This window comes from Desmodus rotundus, chromosome 2 (genome assembly GCF_022682495.2).
Source record: "Desmodus rotundus isolate HL8 chromosome 2, HLdesRot8A.1, whole genome shotgun sequence".
NCBI classification, from domain to species: domain Eukaryota; kingdom Metazoa; phylum Chordata; class Mammalia; order Chiroptera; family Phyllostomidae; genus Desmodus; species Desmodus rotundus.
Window position 1 is genome coordinate 89,176,445 of NC_071388.1, and position 23,193 is coordinate 89,199,637.

Consider the following 23,193-nt stretch of genomic DNA (forward strand, 5'->3'; position numbering starts at 1 on the left):
TTTAAATACTAGAATAGTAATATAGAGCCTTGCTCATTGGTTTAAGAGTTGAATCAAGAAAAAATGTTCATCAGAATTTATTTTTGCAACTAGCATAAACTACTCAGAATGTTTTTGTAGAAAAAATCAGAAAGTAAAAATCACTCGTTACCTCCTAGATAGTAAAACAAAAAATGAGAAAGAAAAACCTGATATTTAGTTTAATATTTGTTTATTAGTAAGTTTATTGTTAAAGTTAAACATGTTAAAATAGCCACTTATAGTTGTTTTTTTTAAATATCTACTCAAGTTCTTTGTTAATTAGGGCAGAACTGGTTCTTGGTGAGGATCCTTACCTTTTCACTTTGTTCTAACGTGGTGGAGAGAGTTCTACTCTCTATTCCTTTTCTAATGCCACAATGAGGGTCACCCTCATGACCTCATATAAATTTAATTACACTAAGGGACCACCTCTGGATACCATCACTTTAGAGGTGAGATTAGGGCTTCAACATAGAAATTTTAAAGGGGTGAAAACATTCAGCCTATAATACTTTTTAACAAAATCCCTTCTCTACCTCCACCTGAGGAGGATAAATCTGCTTATTTTTATTTTTAATTTTCTTTCTATTATAACAATTATTGTAAATCATTCTGACATCAAAGAAGAACACAGAGTAAAACCTAAAAGTTTTTTCTTTAATCCTCAGTAATCCTTTTTCCTAGGAGTAAGTAATGTTATGTGCCAGAATATACAAAAAATTATTGTAACTGAATGCAGGTTCCACTGCCCACCACTTCAAAAGCCAATACTTGAGAAGCAGATGCTATCTAAAGGAAAGTGTTTTTATTCAGATACCTGCAACCTGGAAGATGAGGAACTCTCCTCTCAACACCCATCTCAACATCTCAGTGCAGGCAGGGGTTTTTATAAGGAGGGGGAGGGACAAGAAGAACAAAAAGATCAGTGGGAGAGGCTGTGGACAGGAAGGCAGTGTCCTTGCTGGTCCTAATATGGATTTTTAATGGCAGCGTCATGTAGCTGGTCAGTGCCAGCCAAATTCATGCAGTTGGGCAATTTGGATCACTGGAAGTCATGGTCATGGCTGTTTTCTTGTACAAGCAGGAACTGAAACTGTAACCAAGCAGACATTCATATGGCACCTTGAGTATGACCCAACAATTAGTATTGGAAGAAACAGGTTTTTATTTACAATATTCCAACCTTTAGGGGGCTGGGAGCACTTAAGCTTGGAACCCTCATCTCCCATGAGACCCAATACTTTCCTTGCTCCCCAAAAGGCTATAAGCCAAAAGCCCTAAAAGTTCTCCATCTCCTTATCTGTGCTTAAGCCTGCTACCCAAATTCTTGCAGTGGCTCTATCCTTTGGGATCTGGGGTATGTTGTCATCAGCCTCTGTGTTATAGTCTAGGAATATATGTGTCGTATTGCACTGGATCATGGTGAAGTCCAGGAAAGGCACAAGTCCCGAGTCTGATAGAGTCCAGGTGTGTGAGGCAACAGGCCAGTGTCTTCACAGGCAGGGTCTTTGATGACTTCTGAGTCAGCTAGAGTTGGCCTGATCAGAGCAGGAATATGCCTCCTTTCTTACTACACCAGGCTGCATGGCAGGATCCTGACCGCAGAATACATAGCTACTTGCTTACTCCTCCCTTCACGTGGCTGCTATATCATTGCTCTCCTTCCTCAAGGGTCTCTGCCAACCACGTCCTTTCCAGGCCGCATGGCCCATTCATGGCTGGCCAGCCTGATTTTAAATACAGACCTGGGGCTCCCTATGTGACTTCATATTCAGCACTGTTCATACTGAAGGTACTGTAGGCCTTTACCCGAGTGGCAGTACAACGTCCCTCCAGGAAACACATGGCTATCACTTGCCATTGTTATGAAAAGTATTTAAGCCATATCATCCACTTCTCCCCTTCCCCCAACCGTGTGCTGTGGGGGAACATGCCCTGTACCCTGTTTCAGAACTGCTGATGCATATAAAATATTGTTAAGAAAACTTCATACATGAATTTTCTATGAATTTGTTAGTACAGCCTATTCTATAATTACCACCTGATTAGTATATTATGTTTATTTCAATCACTGTAATAATTTCCCTCTGTCAGTTTTTCCTCCATATTGATGGAGCTATTGATGACCTCTGAATTGCCTGGGGGAATGAAAAACCTGAGGCTGTTGTAAAGCAAAATCTTGTGAGTTAAAAGTAGACATATTTCTCAGTGGTGCCTGTTGAGCAGATACAATTTTTCTGGCATGGGAAAAAGAAGTCATAAGGTGGGTTAAAACAATAAAGACAAGCATTATATGAAAAGGATAGTTAAACCTAAATTAAAACTCCTCCTAATATAGATCTGAGTTCTTGTAGTATTGTAGTATCCATGAAAATAAACACACAAACCAGTCTCCAGTTCCCTCAAAGAGAGGAGAGTGACGATCCAATGTGTGTTGAGACCAGGAAGCCTGTGGCATGATTTTTGTGGTGATTACTTCCTCCTGAGCTGAAGTGTCAAATGTAAGTACAACAACAGTTGATGGCCACGCACATTCCTCCTTGTTCTGCTCATACGTAGTTTAAAGTAATTCAGTTATCTATTACAAAGTTATTGAGAGAGTCCACAAATTTCTGAGTATTAGTATGTGAGGTGCAGTTTTATTGGCTGTGATGATTGAAGTCTTGTAGAGATTCCAAAGTGCATGCTGACATGCAGCTGCTCCATCAGGTTCATAGAGTACACATAAAAATATACTCCTCATCATCTGGGATTTTCCCAGAAAGATCCCAGTAGGTAAATGTTGCTTGCTTACCCTGGAGTCCCATCTGCCCAAAATGGTTTTACACACTTGCTTGTAGGAAGGAACGTTTCTCCTCTGGGTCACTCTGAACAAGTTGAAAGTGTCTGGACTTGGAGTGCATGTTCTCATGGGTCCTGCTGGTGAAGTTGGTGCCTTTCAGGAGAAAAGGTTACTTGAGTGGACAATTTATAGAGCAAATGCCATCCCAGGAGAAAGGCAGGACATTCTGTCAAGTAGAGGAGGCTGTGTAATAACTTAAGATCTCTGAGTTGGCATTCTGAAGGTTGGAAGGAGGCTTGTTGCTGCATTGTCTCTTTACCGCTGTGACCAAGACTGTTAAGATGTTTTGTTTTGTTTTATTTGTGTGTTTTTAGTCAGTTTGGTGTTTGATAAAGAATACATGGCTCCTGTGTCTACCAAAAGTCACTTTGTTCTCCACTGTAAATATTACATGAGGTTCCTTTGGGGAAATGACGATTGGTTAGGAGGTATCTAAAGATGTCCTTGGGCCTTCTCATTTATTATCTCAATCACTGTTCCACTTTACCATCTGCCTGTGTGCCCCTTTTTATTCAGTTCTCTTCTTTGCTCCTGTTGCTAGGCTCCTGAGGCTTTCCACCTTGCTGACCTGCCCCTGGCCTGTTGTCCTTGCTCTGATATTGACTGCATAAGTGAAACATAAAGCTTGGAAGACAGTTAACTGAACTAGAACTTAATATCCATGACTGTGTACTATAGAGTCTGTTGAAACACAATTTCCCTTCTAAAATCACCCATATTTTAATCAAAGAGCTAAGTCAAGACCAGTTCATTTACTACATTAAGTGAAGTGTCAATTTGGCCTCATTTATTTGCATAAACACAACAGGAATCGCAGTTGATTATATAGGCTTTCTTAAATGTACTTTGCTGGAATCTTCATAAGAGATTTCCAGATTGAGCTTTAATTAGTCCTGCAGGGCAAGGAATCCAAGCCACCCAGTTGCCATTGGGCTTTGCCTGTAATAACTGTAACTTTGGGTGAGTTCTTCAATTCTTGATGTCCACAAAATGTCTTGAGGTTCTTCCTTGCCATCTCCCAGGAAAGCAACCTTTGTTTCTTACCTGGAAAAACTACCATGAACCTTATGAATAAGCAGGGTACTAAGGCATTGCCCAAAGGGGCTTTTATCGGCCGCAAAGTCCATCTTCATTCCTTAAAGCTTTTGCTGACATTCATAGTCTGGGAATGTCTCTTTCAGACATGACCTTCCACTCAAAGTCTTGGATAATAAAACCACAACTGGAAACTGACTTTATGTGTTCTATTATGAAGAAATCAGATTCCTACTAGATTTATGCAAACAAACATTGCCATGGAAATACTACTACTCACTCATTAAGAGTTTCAAAATTCCAGAGTGATCAGGTAGGGAAAAAAAGACAAATGCCTCCGTATTGCCTATGAAAGTGTAATTTACAAAATTGCTTTAAGGAAAAAAACAAGTTTATGTCTACAAAACAAAAAGATTAAAAGTTAGCAATATTTTTATAGTACCTCTTTTTCTTTAAAATCATTTTTATCGTTACTCTGTTACAGTTGTCCCAGTTTTTCCCCCTTTACCCTCTCCTCTCCCCATCCCCTCCTCCGTTCCCACAGTAAATTCCCACACTGTTGTCCAACATTTTGAATAAAAAGTTAACAAAAAGTGCAATCATCCTTAGTTCATTCTGTCTCATAGTCAATTTTTGTTTATGCTGATTATTTGCGAGTATTTCTATAAATCCTGTTATTCCATACAGTTCTAGTAATTTTCATCCAGTTCAAAATGTGGTCTGAAAATTTATTCACAGAAATAGTAATTTAGAGTAATTCAGAGTCCTTTTTATGGATCTTTCTGAAGATGTAACATTTATAAATGCATCAGTGTGAAGAGTAACTGACTAGGACATCCATTTTATAATAAAAATATGTATATACAAATAGAACATAGTTAGTACTTATTTGACAAAGCTTCCCATGTAATTTAAGCATATCAAATAGGCCCAATTTCTTTAAAATTTCTTCTTCTTAAGGAGAAATTCAAAGCCCCACAGCATTCCAGGGACCCATTGGAATGACCCAAAGCCAGTTTTAGGTCAAGAAAATCTCTTAAAATTTAAACCCTGGGAAGTTGGTCAAACGAGCCCTTGTAACTAAAAGGTTATATATCATTATGAAACAATATTAAATTATTTATCCATGTTGACAATAAAGGTATCAAACAAATACAGGCTAACCTTTAGTTCTTAGGATAAGAAAATGTAGGTTTTTAAATAATCAAGTACCTGATTAACAATATAACACAACTATTTAAAAAATAGAATCTTTGCTTTCTAGGCAGATACAGGAAAACCTTTTTCCCTTTTAACAGACTGAAAAAGAACCAAACAAATTCTGTATTTGCTTACTTTTGATACTTAGATTCAATTATGTAATTAAATTTAATATTCAGCTTAACTATCTAATTTCCTCTTAAGACCTCTCTTCATAAACCTCTACAATGGGCACAAATTCTCTGCAATATACATAAATACTTGTGACTTACATAATCATTCTGCGATTTACACAGTCCCCTTTGAGTTTGTTTTTTTTCTTCATTCATTCAGAAATAACCAACTTTAGAACAAATTATTTTCTTCTTTTCCTTTGAGTGTCTTCATATTTTATATCTTCTATTACCAAATCATACAATTTCTTACCAATTTATATAATTCTTAATTCTTAGAAACTTTGATTTTAGTGACAACTACAAGTAAGTAATTAGCATTTTTTAGATTTTATATTTTTATGAATACATTTTATAACTTCTAGAAAATAGATTTTTCCTTCAAATGCAAACACAGTCATATTTTTAAGAGTCTTCAAATAAAGTACAGGATACATTCATTAACAGATCCAAATCTATTTTCTAGCTTCTCTGCACTTAGAAGCCAAAGTAGGCACACTCAGATCAATTAATATTTCAGTATCCTTTTATTTTAAAATATGTAGATATTTCATAATTTTCAATGTTTAACACAGCAAAACATCAAAGTCCCATGGTACCAAAGACTTTGGAAAATGATGTTTAGATATATTTATATTTATTATTGAAAAGCATTATCAAAATCTTTTCATTTTAGTTACATGTATTTATTAGTTCTTAACAATTTTTTTGAGATTTTAAAGTCAATTATTACTCAAGTCATTTTTTTGACCAATTCCATAACAGAGATAACATGAACTTATTCCTGTAAACCCAGGCAAAACAAATATATTTTATATTAATAACTTTAAAAGATATCAATTAAACTTAAAAGATATCAATTAAACTTACACCAGCTTTAATATAAAATATTTTTCCAGACCACATGATCCTGAAATAAAAACATTTGTGATAGTTACGTTTTTACCAGACACATAAATATTATTATTAATAATAGTAGAGGAGACAAGATTTTCCTTTTGTCATTTACAATTTTAAGGAAGCTGGAAGAGAGGCTGGGGAGATAGCAGTCTTGGCTGACTTTAGCTGCTTGATTTTAAAAATGCCCCTTCACATTGAGGCAGGGCATCACTCCTGCTGTTTCCACAGGATTTGGTGCTGGCATTAATTTCCCCATTGTTCCTGAGACCACCACAGCTCTTGCACCTCCAGGAGAAGGATCTAGAGTCTAAAAGACTTAGCTCCTCATTTTTGTTCTTCCTGAGTTTTTAGTCTGGGAGGGGAATAAGATCTTTTCTTCCTCTTTGAACTATCAATTTAAATAATTTCTGAATATATGTCTTATGATGTAACAACGTGGAAAATTTGCACATAAGAGACCTTATCCCATTTACCAGAGCTTTGGAAAAACAATTCTAATTAGTCATTGACTTACAGCTGTAAGTTGACCAGTCAGCTAAAATGCAACATCATGGATTCTCTATTGGGATTAAGACTGAGCAACCCATTGCAAAACAAACAAAACAACATCTAAATCAAAGATAAGCCTCCAACAAATGAGTGCTCTCCAACCCAAATTATCTAAAAAGAGGGACTGGGACATTAGTGCAAATGACCTTCACAAGTTTTAAATGGCCCAATGCCCAGATGACAAAGAGGATTCCCTTTGTGAACAAACAAACTCCAAAGAGCAGACCAGCTCCTTAAAAGATAAGCAAGCTAAGAACACCCATAGCCAAAGTTTCGCTTTAGACAGACAAGAGCTCTCACAGAGCTCCCAAACAGGACAGATAAGAGCTTTCAAAGAGAATATTCAAAACCCAGAAATCCATAAACCAGGACACCATACATGTATTCTGAATTCCACACTGGGAAACCGGGATTTTTCTTAGTCATTGAGCTGTGCCTACTGTCACGCAGCACCTGTTGATTCTTATGTAATCCCAGAGGGTTCAAAGAGGGGCTGAGTGCTCCTGGCTGTGCACACCAAGGACTTTACCCATTTTGGGGCTCACCAGCCCATTAATAAGCTATTCCTTTTCACCAGCAAAGCATTAAAAGGTGGCTGATACCTTGAGAGGAAGAGCATGGAGAGTCCCCAAGATAAAGAACTCTGCAGCTGCTGAGAAATTTCTGCAGTCCTTGCCATGGGGTCATCTGTGTACTCTGCACCTTAGCTGAGTCCACTTTGTCCCATCTGGATTGCCAAAAACCTAACAAACACAGTTTGAGCTGCCTGCCACTTGGAAAGCCAATACTAGAGAGGCAGGTGTTGATGGTGTGTCCAACCTTTTGGCGTCTCTGGGCCACACTGGAAGAAGAGTTCTCTTGAACCACACATTAAATACATTGTGACACGCAGTGACAAAAAAGTCTCATAATGTTTTAAATAAATTTACAGTTTTGTGTTGGGCTGCATTCATAGCCATCCTGAGCCTCATATGGCCTGCGGGACACAGGTTGGATCCCCCTTATTGTAAAGGAAAGTGGTTTTATTCAGGTGCCTGCAACCTGGAAGATGAGGGACTCTCGTCTCAATATCCATCTCTACATCTCAGTGCAGGCAGGGGTTTTTACAAGAGGGGAGAGGGACAAAGAGAATAAAGAGATCAGGAGGAGAGGCTGTGGACGTGCAGGCAGTGTCCTTGCTAGTCCCAATATGGGTTGTTAACGTCAGCATTGTGGAGCTGGTCGGTGTTAGCCAAGTCCCTGCAGTTGGGCAATCTGCACCACTGGGAGTCCTGGTCATTGTTTCTTTACAACCAAGAACTGGAACTGCTGATGCCTATAAAGTACTTTTAAAGGACATTTTTCATACATGAATCTTCTAGAATTTGTTAGTATAGCCTATTCTACAATCACCACCTGATTAGTATGTTTATTTCAATCTCTCACAGTGGGTATATGCACATGTGGCTAATTTTTTACTTCTTAAGTTCCCCTGTGTGTGTGTGCATTTGTGTGGTTTAGTGGAAGGGATCTCTTTTTAAATATTTAGCTCTTGTGCTTTTAACTTATCTAATTTATTATTTCCCCACTCATACCAAGTAATTATTATTTATATACCATATGCCATTCTATATGTTGGTCTGGTTTTGTACTTTCAATTGTTTTAAGATATTAATAGTAAGCTTTTTGTTTTTTTAATTTAATATTTCCTTCTCTCCACCTGGGCCTTTGTTTTTTTTGAAATATTTCTTAGCAATTATACTTAGCCTAGTTTCAAGAAGTATAATTAGGGTTTTCACTGCAATTGCATTGAATTTGTATGTTAAAATGAGATTTGTCATTTATATAGTAGTAGGTATTTTTTTCTAGGAACATAATGTTTTTGTTTTCTTTTTTAATCCTTACATGTGGACATGCCTATAGATATTTTAGACAGAGGGGAAGGGAAGGAGAAAGAGAGAGAGAGAAATATCAATGGGAGAGAGAAACATCAGTTGGTTGCCTTTTATAGGTGCCCCAAATGGGGACGAAATCTGCTACCATGGTATGTACTCCAACCTGGGAGTGAACCTGTGACTCTTCAGCCCACAGGCAACGCCCAACCAACTGAGCCACACCAGCCAAGGCAACATGATGTAACTGTTATTTATTCAAGTCAATTATTCAGTTTTTAGATTCTTTACAACTTTATTCATGGATGTTTTAAATATTATTTTTTGAAAATATTAATCTTTCCCCTGTGGTACATTTGCAAATGTTATCACATATTATAGTGATTTTATATTCTGCATACATTTTGCATGCCACATTATTGGTTCTAATGCCCTTTACTTGGCCTTATGTTTCTCAGGTAGTAGGTTTTTCAAATAATGATTGTTCCTTTCTAATATTTATTTTTATGTTCATTTTTCTTAACTCTTTGCATTGGAATTTTCAGTCTCAGCTGAACAGTGATAATGATAGTAAACCATATTTTCTTGATTTTTCTTTAATATCTGTGCTCTCTTTTTTTCTATTTTATTGTTGTGATGGTCATTTGAGAAGAATCAACTTTATTATTAGGGATCCTTTTCTCAGTTGATTTTTTTAAAGAAAATCAGATAATGAATATTAAATTTTATTAAGTGTCTTCACATCATTGTTGTGAAAAGTTGTGTGAGAGTTCAGTTTGATAAGTAACCTAAAAAATACTTGTACATTCTTGGAGTTTTCTACTTGCTCAATGTTTCTTTTTCTTTAAATACAGAGTTGGATATTATTTTGTAATATAGAAACTTTTAATCAGTATTTATAAATTGCTTTTTTATTGTCTATATATTTTCTGGTTTAGTGCCAGGTTTATGATAAGTTGCTAAAATACATTAGTATACTTGATTTTTTTAATATATATATCTTAGGATAGTTTTAAAAGCTTAGTAATTAAGAGCATGATGTAACATTTTGGGGGACTTGAATCTTTTCTGAGGCAATGCTTTAAAAAAAGAGCCTTCCATAGCTGTTAAGAGTTGTTAGTCCTGTTTTGTAGTATCCTCAGTCATTTTGGGGGTAATAAACGTTGCCCCTTTAAAAAAAAAAGATTTTATTTATTTATTTTTTAGAGAGAGGAACGGAAGGAGAAAGAGAGGGCGAGAAACATCAATGTGCGGTTGCCTCTTGTGCACCCCTGCTGGGAACCCGGATGGGAACCCAGGCATGTGCCCTGGCTGGGAATTGAACCCTCAACTCTGGTTCATGGACCGGCACTCAGTCCACTGAGCCACACCAGCCAGGGCGTAAAGGCTGCCCTCTTACCTATCTATCTAAAGTCCATCCTCTTATTTATGCAGTTACTCATTCATATTTTTCTCTCAAAAGGGTTCAGGGAAATAATAATTGTGTAAAGTCTTTGTTGTGTTTAGAACTGTTTGAACATATTTAAGCATAATTTTTTAAATCCTCAACTGGGAACATATTCACTGATTTTAGAGAAAGAGGAAGGGAGAAAGAGAAACATTGATGTGAGAGAGAAACATCAATTGGTTTCTTCCCATATGCACACTGATCTGCAAACCTACAACCTAGGTATGTGAGTTGGCCAGGAATCAAACTTGCAACCTTTTTTTTCTGTTGTACAGGATGATTCTCCAACCATCTTAGCCATCCAGCCAGGGCTATTTTACATTTTTCTTGATTATCTTTTAAGTGATAGCCTAATGTTTTTTATTTTGTGTTTAATTAAAATATTGTTTAGATATAACTCTAAATTTTAAAGGTGTTTTATTGTTTATACTTTCCATTTTGAGTGCTTATATTGATGTAATTCGTAATTTAAGAATTTATTTTGTCAGGATACATATGTGAGTTACAAACTCTCCAAGGACATGTTTTATATTTTTATATAGTTGTCAGTGAGCACTATAGTTGTCAGTGAGCAGTTGCTTGACTTTAGTATTCATGAATAGTATCTGTCTTACTTAGATTTGGTCCATTGCTTTTGGAACATAATTAACATGATAGGGGAACTTTGATGTCATTTTATTTTAACTTTTGCTTGTGGCATTTTTTTTCTTTATCTGTGAGATGGAAAAAAATTGATGTCACATTTTTGTTTGTTTTTAAATTAATGTTTTCTGGGAATTCATGTACTTTAAATTGTTTTTTTAATAGAGATTTTTGATAGAGGGAACCTTCAAAGTGAGATACTTTGCTATTGTATTTGGTTTGACAGGTCCTATATGTATTATCTATTACTGAGTAACAAGTTACTTTAAAACTTACTAGCTCTAGAAGAACATAAATTTATTACCCCTTAGTTTCTTTGGGCCAGGAATCCAGGTCTGGCTCAGCTGGATTCTTTGCTTCAGTCTCATGGAATGCAGTGAAGGTGTCATCTAGGGCTAGAATCTCATCTGAAGGCTTAACTGGGGAAGGATCTGCTTCCAAGCCTACTCTTGGCTGTATCTAGTGCTTTTTTCCACTGCAACACTTTGACAAGTATTTGCTTTATTTGAGAGTCACTCTTTGGATCTTACATTCAGCCTCCAGAACATCTAGTACTGTTACTCAGTTACGAATGTGTTTGTATAAGTGTGTACCTATAGGAGGGGAAGAAAGGAGGGAGAGAAAAAAGCAAAAGGGGAGGGAGATTGATTGTATTTTAGCATAACATTTTTCTATTTGAAGAACTATACTGTTTTTGTTTTTGTTTTTGTTTTTTCTCCATAGGTGCCTTAGCTGGACCAATTGTTGTGGAGCCACATGTCACAGCAGTATGGGGAAAGAATGTTTCATTGAAGTGTTTAATTGAAGTAAATGAAACTATAACACAAATTTCATGGGAAAAGATACATGGCAAAAGTTCACAGACTATTGCAGTTCATCATCCTCAGTATGGATTCTCTGTTCAAGGAGAATATCAGGGAAGAGTATTGTTTAAAAACTATTCACTTAATGATGCAACAATTACTCTACATAACATAGGATTTTCTGATTCTGGAAAATACATATGCAAAGCTGTTACATTCCCACTTGGAAATGCTCAGTCCTCCACAACTGTAACTGTATTAGGTAGGTATGCTTGAATTATGTATTTTGGTGGTAGTTGTGATGATGTAGTAAAAATATTTTCAAGAATTTACAATGATTGAAATTATATATAAATATCAGTTTAAAGTAAAAGAATTCAAATACATTTTTTAAGTTCTGTTTTAAAATTCTATGATTTTAGGCTCTTAATTTAAACAAAATCTTGTCTTTGTCTACCTACCTATCTATATAATGCTATGTGGATCTTAGCTATTTTACTTTTTTTCACAAAAGGTGGATTTTTATTTATACTAAGTACTGAGTTTCTTTGCCGTACTTATTTTCATTATTTTCCCTCAAATTTTCAACTTTTAATTAAATTGCCACCTTTAAATAGCTTTCCACTTTTAAAATGACTTTATTCTTGGAGTCATTGAAATGTCAGGTTTGTTTTTTAAATCAAATTTTATTTATGCTATTGCGGATTTGTATATTTGAATCTTGGTCTATTGCTCCTAATGAAAGATCTTTTACATTTTTTCTGTCTGATACCTGTTAAAGTTCATGGTGGAATTTAGAATGAGCTAATATATTAGCATTAAGAGAGCCACTTGCAGTGAAAAATAAACAAATTTCGAAATGCTTGTGAGTACTTTTGAATAATAGAACAAGGGTTAAGGAGTAATAGCACCTTAGACATCTTAACCCAAAGTGGAACTCCTTTAATGGGAGAAGTCTTTGCTCTACATCTGCCAACTTAACCTGTCAGGGATATTGTCAGGTCTGCTGATAGCTCCCTACTCAATCCTTTTTTCTTCACTCCTCCCAGATGTTTCTCCCTGATAAGCCTTTTGCACATACTTGGTCTCTGTGTCTGCATTTGGAGACCAAGTAAGTACACAGCCCCTAATATTTAATGCTGTACTTTTAGGGTCTCTTAAATTCAGGAAAGCAATTTTGTACAAATTTGTTATATCTTTTTCATGTTGAGATAATATATAAAAATAAAATTAAAGCCTTGGCTGGTGTGGCTCAGTGTATTGAGTGCTGGCCTGCACACCAAAGGGTGACTGGTTCGATTCCCAGTCAGGGCACATGCCTGGGTTGTGGGCCAGCTCCCCAGTAGAGGGTGCATGAGAGGCAACCACACATTGGTGTTTCTCACCCTTTCTTTCTCCCTCCCTTCCATTCTCTCTAAAAATAAATAAATAAGTTCTTTTAAAAAATAAAATATTTGAGGACTTCATATGTTTAAGACAGTGTCCTAAGAGCTGTGGGAAAATATAACTTACATTTATGAAATCAATGCTTTTGAGAAATGTTTTGATTAGCAGGCAAGGCCTAAATACCTGAAAAAATATCAAGTGTAGGCCATCAAGATAAAAAAAGAAAGGTCACAAAAAGTTCAGTGTCAAGAAGAAAATAGATAGTTTGTATGTGGAAGAGAGAGTTTGTGGGAATAAATGTTTTTGCTTTAAATTTTAGGAATGTCTTCTAAATTAATACAGTACTCAATGGTTTTAAACTCAAGACTGTTTACAGTATTAGGCTAGTCATGATTTTACCCATGCCGACTTCTTTTAACTTCTCCTTTCTTGCTCTACCTCTTCCAGAACCCAAATTTGATAATCATAATAAACTATTTGTAGTTCTGTTAACACCTGTCTATGTTTTTGCATGTGTTTGTCCTTTTGCCTGGATTGCCTTTGATTTTCTCTTACTTCTCTCTTCCTACATTCTTCTATTTAACTACTGTTCATCAAATCATATCCTCTGGGATGCTATTCTTAAAAGATCTACCCCCTCCACTATTTGATGATTTTTTTTTCTTTTTTGCCATTGTATCCTGATCATGCCTTTATTGTAGTGGTTATCATACTGTTTCATTCAATATTTTGTTTTTGTTTTTCACTGTAAATGTGGTAGACTGCAACTCTATACTTTATCATTTAACATTATATCCCTAAAGCTTATTAAGAGTTCCTGGTTTATGGCAGTCTCATACATTAATGTTGTTTAAGTAGGGTTAAATAGCAATGGGCTGGTGAACTAGGTAGTTTAGAAATGTTTTGTAGGAAAAAAATTAGTTGCCAGTTCTCAAAAGGTGGGTAGGTTTGGGGTAGGCAAACAGGAAAGAAGTTTAGGGAGAGTAAGAGAGCCAACAGAGCCAGAAAACAATTACATCAGGGCAGAATTTCTTCAAAGTTAGCATTTTTGAAATTTGGGGCTGCAATTTGTTGTGGTGAACTATTCTGTTCAATTTGTACACTGAAAAGCAGCATCCATAGTCTCTACCCACTAGATGTTAGTAGCAGTCCCTCAGTTGTGACCACTTAGAATATCTCTAGACATTGCCAAGTGTCCTCTGGGTGAGGGGATGGAGAAGAGATCACTCACTGCTGAGACTCCTCATAGTGGAACCACTGAATAATTTGTTGATTGTTCAAAGGATTTTCAAAAAGTACAAGAATAGGCTAGAAAGGTAGAGTAGGACCACAGTAAAGTAACTTGAATGTGAGGATGAGGAATTTGAGATTTATGTTACTAGAAGTGTGAAGGTGTATTGTGCTTCTCATCACCCTTCTCCTCTCAGGTTCTTGCTGTTTTAAAGTGTGGTTCATGAACTAGCAGAATTAATAATATCACTTGAGAACTTGTTAGAAATACAGAATTTCAGACCCCTCTCAGACTTATTAGGTGATAAATCTACATTTTATCAGGATCCCCAAGTGATTTATGTGCACAAAAAAGTTTGAAAAACATCACTTTGACAACCTTCTCACCTTGCTTAGGGGGATGACTAACTCAGACCTAAATGATTTAGGTAGTAATGTGATGAAAGTCGTCATTCAGAATGATCAGTCTGGTATTTTTGATGAATTAAAATGAAGAAGTCCTGAAATCATAATGCCTAATCATAAGGCATGAAGCCATTAAGGTTTGAAATTAATTCACTAATTTCTGTTGCTTGGGTGAAGAAGAGAGCTATTATAAAGGAATAACTGGCATATTTTTGTAACTGGTAGGATATAAGAAATAAAGGAGGTTTGAACAATAACAGGTCTTGAACCTTGGTGATTGAGGCAATTGTATTACCTTTAATTTAAAGGGGCATGTCTTTGAAAACGGTGTTAGGGATTGGTAGCATGAGATGCAGTTCAACATTTGGTTTATTAAGTTTGAAGATACATAGGCAAAAAATACCAGGCAAATGGCTAGAAACTGTGCAATCAAACCTTATTTCAAAGTTGGAGAAAATTAGGGATCAGCTGGGCAGTAGTGTTTATCAGATAAAACTTTTTAAGGGAGATACGAAAAATAATTCAAAGCCTTAGATAGGAAGTATTTAACGTTAAAGTTACATTTCCCTTCTGCGGAGCTTTTTAATACCAGAAAAAAATAGGTGGCCTGTACATTCCAACAAGTATTAGTGATGTTCCATATCAACAGTGTTGGTTCTATACTTGTAACTTACTTTAAAATATATTTTCTCAACATTTTTGCTGCAAAAATGAAGCATTAAATATTAAAACTACTTTTTGAAGTAAAAATATCTTTAATTTCATAATGGAAATTATGATTGATTTCACAGGACGTTTTTGTATATGCTAATTTTGAGAAGGACTCATCCGTCTTTATAAAGAAAAGTATATCTCTACCAGGAGAGCCATCTTTTTAATGGTTACATAAAATCTCGACTTCTTATTTGTCCTGGTCCATGATCTTCTCTTGCTCCAAGAATCATTTGATGTTGGCATTATCTAAAAGCGTGTGTAGATTTTATATGCAGTTACTCCAAAATTTTTGAAATGTGTGTAGATGTGGCTTAGAAGGACATAAGTATATTCTTAATTAAAATATAACTATTTTGTTCTAAATTTGAACAGTTGAACCCACTGTGAGCCTGATTAAAGGGCCAGATTCCTTAATTGATGGAGGAAATGAAACAGTAGCAGCCATTTGTATTGCAGCCACTGGAAAACCAGTTGCACATATCAACTGGGAAGGTGATCTTGGTGAAATGGAATCCACTACAACTTCCTTTCCAAATGAGACGGCCACAATCGTCAGCCAATACAAGCTTTTTCCAACCAGATTTGCTAGAGGAAGGCGAATTACTTGTGTTGTAAAACATCCAGCCTTGGAAAAGGACATCCGATATTCTTTCATATTAGATATACAGTGTAAGTAAATGGTAACATTTGGTTTTTAAACATGATGTATTTTATTTTTATTTTCTTCATTTACAATTCTGCATCAGACTGTTTTCAGTTTGAATATTTAGCATTCAGAAATTCTTAGTTTTTCCTTGCTGACATTTTTTCTTTAATTTTTAAAATACTATTACGGAAATTTCATTTAACCACAACAATTTTTATCAATTTGTAAAGATGGACAATGATTTTGAAGTTACTCTCTAACTTAGAATTATTTAACTTTATCCTTTTTTAGACCTTAAAAATAATCTGGACTTAAGTGAACTTTGGAAATTTATATCTCAAAATGTGCAATACTGAAGGGACAGACTACTTCTCCAATCCAATAGTGTTAGCTTTTATTCAGTTTTATTGATGCCACCCATGTTGCTTTTATTTTTCAGCAAGTCTTTTACTTCCTAGATGCATTTAAATTATTTTGAAAATCTATACTCTTTTAGTTATCTAACCAGTTTTATTGATCATGTTGTAAGATTCTCACATAGCTAAAACAATATTTTAAGTACATCATTGGGGTAATAATCATTATAGATAAGATTCAAAGCTGGCTTATCTTGTATTTTTTTGTTAGGGGATACTCTGTTTTATTTGTGTTTGTATATGCTTTTTCCTTTATATTCTTTGTGTAGCTTTTTAAAATTTGAGCAAGAGAAAAACTGATGGTGCAGATAGTTTATAGCAAAGAAAATGAAAATTAGGCAGGTTAGTAATAAAATTAGAAGAGTTTAGGTTCTGTCATTTCTATCCTTGCACAGATCATAAATGTAGACAGGTTTGTGAAAGTGTTCTGTTTTTATTTTTCTTTTTTTGGTATGACACATGGAATTTTAAATTATGTGTATTTATTACACTTGATGTAATGGTTTCTAAAGCTAATTCTGAGGATGTTTTTCCCCAGCACTTTACAGGATTAAACATGAGAAGATAATCTTATATGAGTGTTATTACTATAGTATTCCTGAATACAAATACCTTGTTTCCTCCTTATTTGCTCTGGAGAAGCCAATTAAATTTTTTTTTCCTTTTCCTAACATGATCTTATAGACTCTTTTTCCTTTTTCTTGTAAAATTCAGATCTCAATTATAAGTACTATTAATATTTTTCTCATATATACTTTTTCCTTTCCTGTGTCTAATCATGACTGAAATTCTCTTCAGTTTGTATTATGTATATTATTGTTTTTGTTTGCTTGAATGCAATTTAGTATATAAAAATACTTTTTCTAATGTAAGACTTTATAATTATTATTGAGATTTTTGACATGCTTCTAAAATGTTGTTAGAATACTTAGGACTTCTCCTGTTTTTTAATTGGGACCTACAAAACATATCCTAATTATATCCAAAATTCATCTTTCAAAATTTGGAGGTACTCTCTGAGGGCACTTTAATACCTTTCCCATCCTTTTAAAATAAATTAAACCCACTGATAACTATACTCTTCTTTCAGCAGCATTTTTTCGTACAAATTTTATTTCAAAAATGTTAATTCTTGGTATGTATAAGAGGCAGATATTTTATTTTATGCTTATGCATTAAAAGTATAAAATAAACAAATAACGAGAGCCATATGCAAAATAATACCCTGGAATATGATAATTGGTTTTGTTTCTAAACATAAATAGTTTAAAAATTGACATATTTTTCCTAAAAGTTTGGGCCAAAAACATGGGTGTGTATTATACATGGCAAATACGGTAAATGTTACCGAGGGAGTCTTTTATGACATCCCCAACCTCATCCCCAATCTAAATTAGGCCCTTTCTTTTGTTTTCTCTGTTGGCATCCTATTCTTTTTAGTAACAGGTTTTAGTAAATAGTTTTTAAATGTCATCTTTTTTCTTACTATTAAAATAGTACTTTTTGAATACAGAGTCTGTGTATACCAAATACCTAAAACAATGCCTGTTACTTATTAGGAACTAAACAATATGGTGGTTGAATGAATGATTAGTATTGGATTTTGTAGTTCAAAGGCATAAATTTATATTGCTAGTAGACCTGGATAATTGCTCATTTAGCTAATTATATTGCACATATGCTAAAAGAGCTTTGGGCACTTTGAGTGGATACAAGTTCATGTTATAGAACAGTTGAGATCTTAGATAATTTATTTAAGTTATAATTACAGAAAGTTTGTATCATATTGCTGCATGCACATAGATTATTAATTAATTAATAATAATTAATTGATTTATTATTTAATAAATAACTAAAATGATTTATTAATTATTTTAGTATAGGGAATCTAATCCCTGTAATTGACTTGATAGCTTTTTGGGGATACTGCCTTTCAGATTAAACATTTCATTAAAAACAGTTTTATTTGGTGATTTTGTACTTAAATGCCATGTTTCATTATCAAATTAAGCACTTAATGTATTTTCTTTGTTCATATAGCCCTACATATTTCATAATAGACATTAAATTTTGCTTTTGGTGAATGTAGGTTTGTGAATATTCTTATATTCAGTGTTTATAGTAGAACTGTACGTGCTTATAGTTGCTTAGTGTTTGAGTACTCATTGTTCATTTATGCACTCGTTTGGTCAACTAATATTTATTGCTTACTATCTTCCACACTGGTTACTTACATTGAGAAAAAAATTATTTGTATTCTTCTACAGTTTATGTTTATGCTCTGTCATTGTATATTTTATTTATTATTAACAAACAATAATCTGTTTTGTCGTGTATTTATTTTATAGATGCTCCTGAGGTTTCAGTAACAGGCTACGATGGAAATTGGTTTGTAGGAAGAAAAGGTGTTAATCTCAAGTGTAATGCTGATGCAAATCCACCACCCTTCAAATCTGTGTGGAGCAGGTAATAATATTAGATACTTCTAAAGAGAATTTATTTAAAAGTGAAAAGTATTCTTAAATGCATAAAGTTGTTTTTTTATCAGTGTAATGCCTGACATAGTAATGGTTGAAAATTAAATTAAATGAAGGGTTTCTAAGTGTCCTCCTGTTCCACCCTTCCCCACCTTCCTATCCCCACAGCTGTGTTCCTTAGAGGCAACTTTAGTGATTTTAGCAATTGCTTCTGGCAGTTACCATTATAGGTCTTAAACTACTTCTTGGATTTATTAATTTTTAACACTAGTCACTTCTTACTGTGATAGATGAAAATTTATATCTATCCCTTCATACATGAATATACCCATATACCCTATTTTTCATAATTCCAATGAGATTGTTACTTTTAATTAAATTCTGTAATTATTACTTCTCTGTGAAAGGTAGATATTATTTATTGAGAATTAAGTAGTATACTGGAACTGTTGTTTTCTTTTGTCTAAAACTATTTTCCCTGAGGCTAATAATTGTTTTTACTTTTGTAGCTTTATCTGAATATCCTTAATTCTCTTTAATTATGAAATTTCAACTGTTGGAGTAAAGGTTTTCATTCAGACTTCTAAATATTTAGGGGCCCCTTCAATCTAGAGAGTTGTATTTATCAACTGGGGAAAATTTTCTTTCCTTTTTTTCTATGTGCTCTTAATAAGAACTTGTATTTATTGCTTGCTAAATATCCTTTCTTATCTTTCAAATTATTTTATTATTCTTCTAGGCAGTTTGCTTGATTTTCCCCCTCTTGATTAAAAATATTGGAGCATACTTTTATTTTCTAAGAGCATTTTCTTATTCTCTGTTCATTTTCAAAGCATACTTTTCTTAGTTTATGGATATATAATATCTTATTGCTTTTTTCTAGAGGTACTAGAGCTCTTTCTTCTGCAGACTTCCCCACCCCCATTTATTATCTCCTTTTTCCTCCTAGTTCTTTTTTTGTTTGTTTTCTGACTTTCATTTTGTAGACATTCCCAAATTTTCTCAGTTGCCCAGTCATTTCATAGTGATGCATTTAGTTAAAATGCTAAGTGAAAACTCTGCATAGTGGGGATTACGCATTAGTAGATTCCACTCAGAGTGATCAAATAGACACTTTATTTCTCTGAGGAAGCTTCTGGTGTTACCTATGGAGGCATAGAAGTCTTTTTTTTTTTTTCATAGCCATTCAGTTTATGTATTGAATTAATCTTTACTTTGCCTAAACATAAATGTCTGGTATCTGTACAGAGTTGGGAGGAATCTCTCTTGTTTTTTCAACTTTGAACTAATATTCTTATCTCTAGCCCTTTGCCTTGTTCCAGCTTTCTGCAGTATAATGAGATAAGCTCCAAATCGGTTTTGAGTTCTTTGGACCAAATTGGCTGCTCTCTCATCCATTATGCCTCCTATAAGCACTTCTTCAGCCTAAAGCAGAGCTTTTCAACCTGGCACTGTTGAAGTTTTGGGCTGGAAAAACATTTTTTGTGGGAGGCAGCTCTGTGAATTCCTGACCTTCAATCTCTAAAGCTAGTAGTACCTAACCTCCCCACACTTCCTTCTCTCCCGTCTTGGGCACCCCCATTGCTACTAGCAAAATGTCTTCAGACATGTTGGATGTCCTCTGGAGACAAAAATCTCTTCTGATTGAGTAGTGATTTAAAATCACTGGCTTAAAAATATACTGTTCTTTCCATTTGTTTTCTCTCTTCTAAAAGTTTTTTGAAACATCTTATCTGATGAATTCTACCTCCTGTTGTCTTTCTCCTAATAGGTATTTAGTAACTTTAATTCATTTATTCTTGTTTGGGATGGGATTTTGTAAGAGTAAGGAAACAATATATTTGGTCAATCTGTTGCCTTTAAGCAAAGTTTCAATTTTAGAAGTAGGAAAGTCCTTTTCATTTACATGTTGTTAAATGTGGGAAACAGTCATTGGTGAAGATGTGTGATAGGGTATTCCTTTTTAAAAAAATATATTTTATTGATTATGCTATTACAGTTGTCCCATTTTTTTCCTCCCCTTTATTGCCCTCTGCCCTGAACCACCCCTTCCACCATCATTCCCCCATCTTAGTTCATGTCCATGGGTTATACATATAAGTTCTTTGGCTTCTCCATTTCCCATATTATTATTAACCTCCCCCCTGTCTATTTTATTCCCTGTACCTTTTCCCCCATTCTCCCCCGTCTCATTCCCCACTGATAACCCTCCATGTGCTCTCCATTTCTGTGATCTGTTTCTGTTCTAGTTGTTTGCTTAGTTCGTTTTTGGTTTTGTTTTTTAGGTTTGATTGTTGATAGTTAAGAGTTTGTTGTCATTTTACTGTCATAGTTTTGATCATCATCTTTTTCTTAGATGAGTCCCCTGTAACATTTCATATAATAAGGGTGTGACAATGATGAACTCCTTTAACTTGACCTTATCTGAGAGGCACTTTATCTGCCCTTCCATTCTAAATGATAGCTTTGCTGGATAGAGCAATCTTGGACATAGGTCCTTGCTTTTCATGACTTCAAATACTTCTTTCCAGCCCCTTCTTGCCTGCAGGGTTCCTTTTGAGAAATCAACTGACAGTCTTATGGGAACTCTTTTGTAGGTAAGTCTCTCCTTTTCTCTTGCTGCTTTTAAGTTTCTCTCCTTATCTTAAATCTTGGATAATATAATTATGATGTGCCTTGGTGTATTCCTCCTTGGGTCCGTGCAACTTCTTTGGGACTCTGAGCTTCCTGGACTTCCTGGAAGTTTATTTCCTTTGCCAGACAGGGGAAGTTCTCCTTCATTATGTTTTCAAAGAAGTTTTCAGTTTCTTGCTCTTCCTCTTCTTCTGGTACCCCTATGATTCAGATGTTGCAACGTTTAAAGTTGTCCTGGAGGTTCCTAAGCCTCTCCTCATTTTTTTGAATTCTTGTTTCTTCATTCTGTTCTGATTGAATGTTTATTTCTTCCTTCTCCAAATCATTGATTTGAGTCCCAGTTTCCTTCCCTTCACTGTTGGTTCCCTGTACATTTTCCTTTATTTCACTTTGCATAGCCTTCACTTTTTCCTCTATTTTGAGACCATACTCAACCATTTCTGTGAGCATCCTGATTATCAGTGTTTTGAACTGTGCATCTGATAGGGAGTCTACCTCTTCGTTGCTTAGCTGTATTTTTTCTGGAGCTTTGATCTGTTCTTTCATTTGGGCCATATTGTTTTGCCTCCATGTACCAGTTACATAGTAAGGGGCAGAACCTTAGGCTTCTCTAGGGTGGGACAACCCACATTGCTGCATTATGGCCCTGTATGTGGTGGGGGGGGTCAGAGACAGAACAATGCCCATTGCTCAGCTCTCCCCCGGCTTTCAGTCACTTCCTTTGCTACCCACAGGCAAATTGTGCCCTTCTGGTGCTGATTCCCGGATGGGTGCTTTTGTGTACTTTCTAGTACCCTGTGGGTCTCTCCAAGAAATTCCCCTATGAATCTGGGAGCTTCTCCCATTGCTGCAATCCCCATGGGTTTTTACCACCAGAAGTTTTGAGGCTTTATTTCCTGTACTGGAACCCTGGTTTGCGTGGTTTGTCTCACTTCCCAGTTGTCCCTCCTGGTTTATCGCACACTAATGTGGGACCACCTGCTCCGCCAGCTGCTGCCTTGCATTCCCCAGTCCTCCAGCTGCCACCTTGCCATGAGTCCTCGCCACCCCAGCTGCCTGTCTCTGCTCTTCCTACTGGTCTGGATGAATGCTTCTTCTTTAACTCCTTGGTTGTTGGACTTCTTACAGTTTGATTTTCTGGCAGTTCTGGTTATTTTTTGTTTTTTAAATTTGTCATTGTCCTTTTGGTTGTGCCTGACGGCACAATGTGTCTACCTACACCTCCATCTTGGCTGGAATTTCTAAAAGTCATACTATTCTGGCTTCTCACCCTAGTGTCTGTAATTGGAGATGTCTTTTTTGAGAAAATCATAATGATACTTCATAGAGCTTTTGTGAGGGTACAGACAATGAATATAAATAATATATTATGGGTGTAAGAGCATAGAAGGTGCTTAGAATGTAATTTATTGGGAGTTCAATGTGATATAGAATTTTCTGGCTGTGGTTCATTTAAATAAACAATTTAAAGGGTTATAAGGAATTTTTTGTAATTCTCAGAATTAAAGAGATTGGAATTTTGGGCCCAAAGTAAAGATAGTTGGATAGATACAGTTTATATTTATTCTTAACCTTAGAAAAAGAGTTCACCTTTTTAAAGTTGATGTTCTAAAAATGTTTCCAAAATTCTTTAAGGAGGTTGGGTGTTTTTGCATTTTAATCATTAGACTACTACCTTTATTCTTCATAGCTAAATTAAAATACCAGCAAATGTAAAAGTTTTTACTGATTGTTCTTCTACCTACTACATTTGGGATCACAGAATGAAATTATCCCTCCTGTTTTCCAGTGTTGATTCGCTT

The 23,193-nt window shown here is 35.2% G+C and overlaps 1 protein-coding gene across 5 annotated transcripts in view; it reads left to right on the plus strand.

Annotated features, from left to right (window-relative positions):
• NECTIN3 (nectin cell adhesion molecule 3) overlaps positions 1-23,193 on the plus strand; it is a 127,968-nt gene that overhangs the window by 24,879 nt on the left and 79,896 nt on the right. For all 5 annotated transcript variants that reach the window (XM_053918347.2, XM_053918348.2, XM_053918349.2 and 2 more), the window contains exons 2-4: positions 11,404-11,745; positions 15,591-15,887; positions 18,629-18,746. In XM_053918347.2, coding sequence (XP_053774322.1) covers positions 11,404-11,745; positions 15,591-15,887; positions 18,629-18,746 — 757 coding nt within the window. The remainder of the gene's footprint in view (positions 1-11,403; positions 11,746-15,590; positions 15,888-18,628; positions 18,747-23,193) is intronic.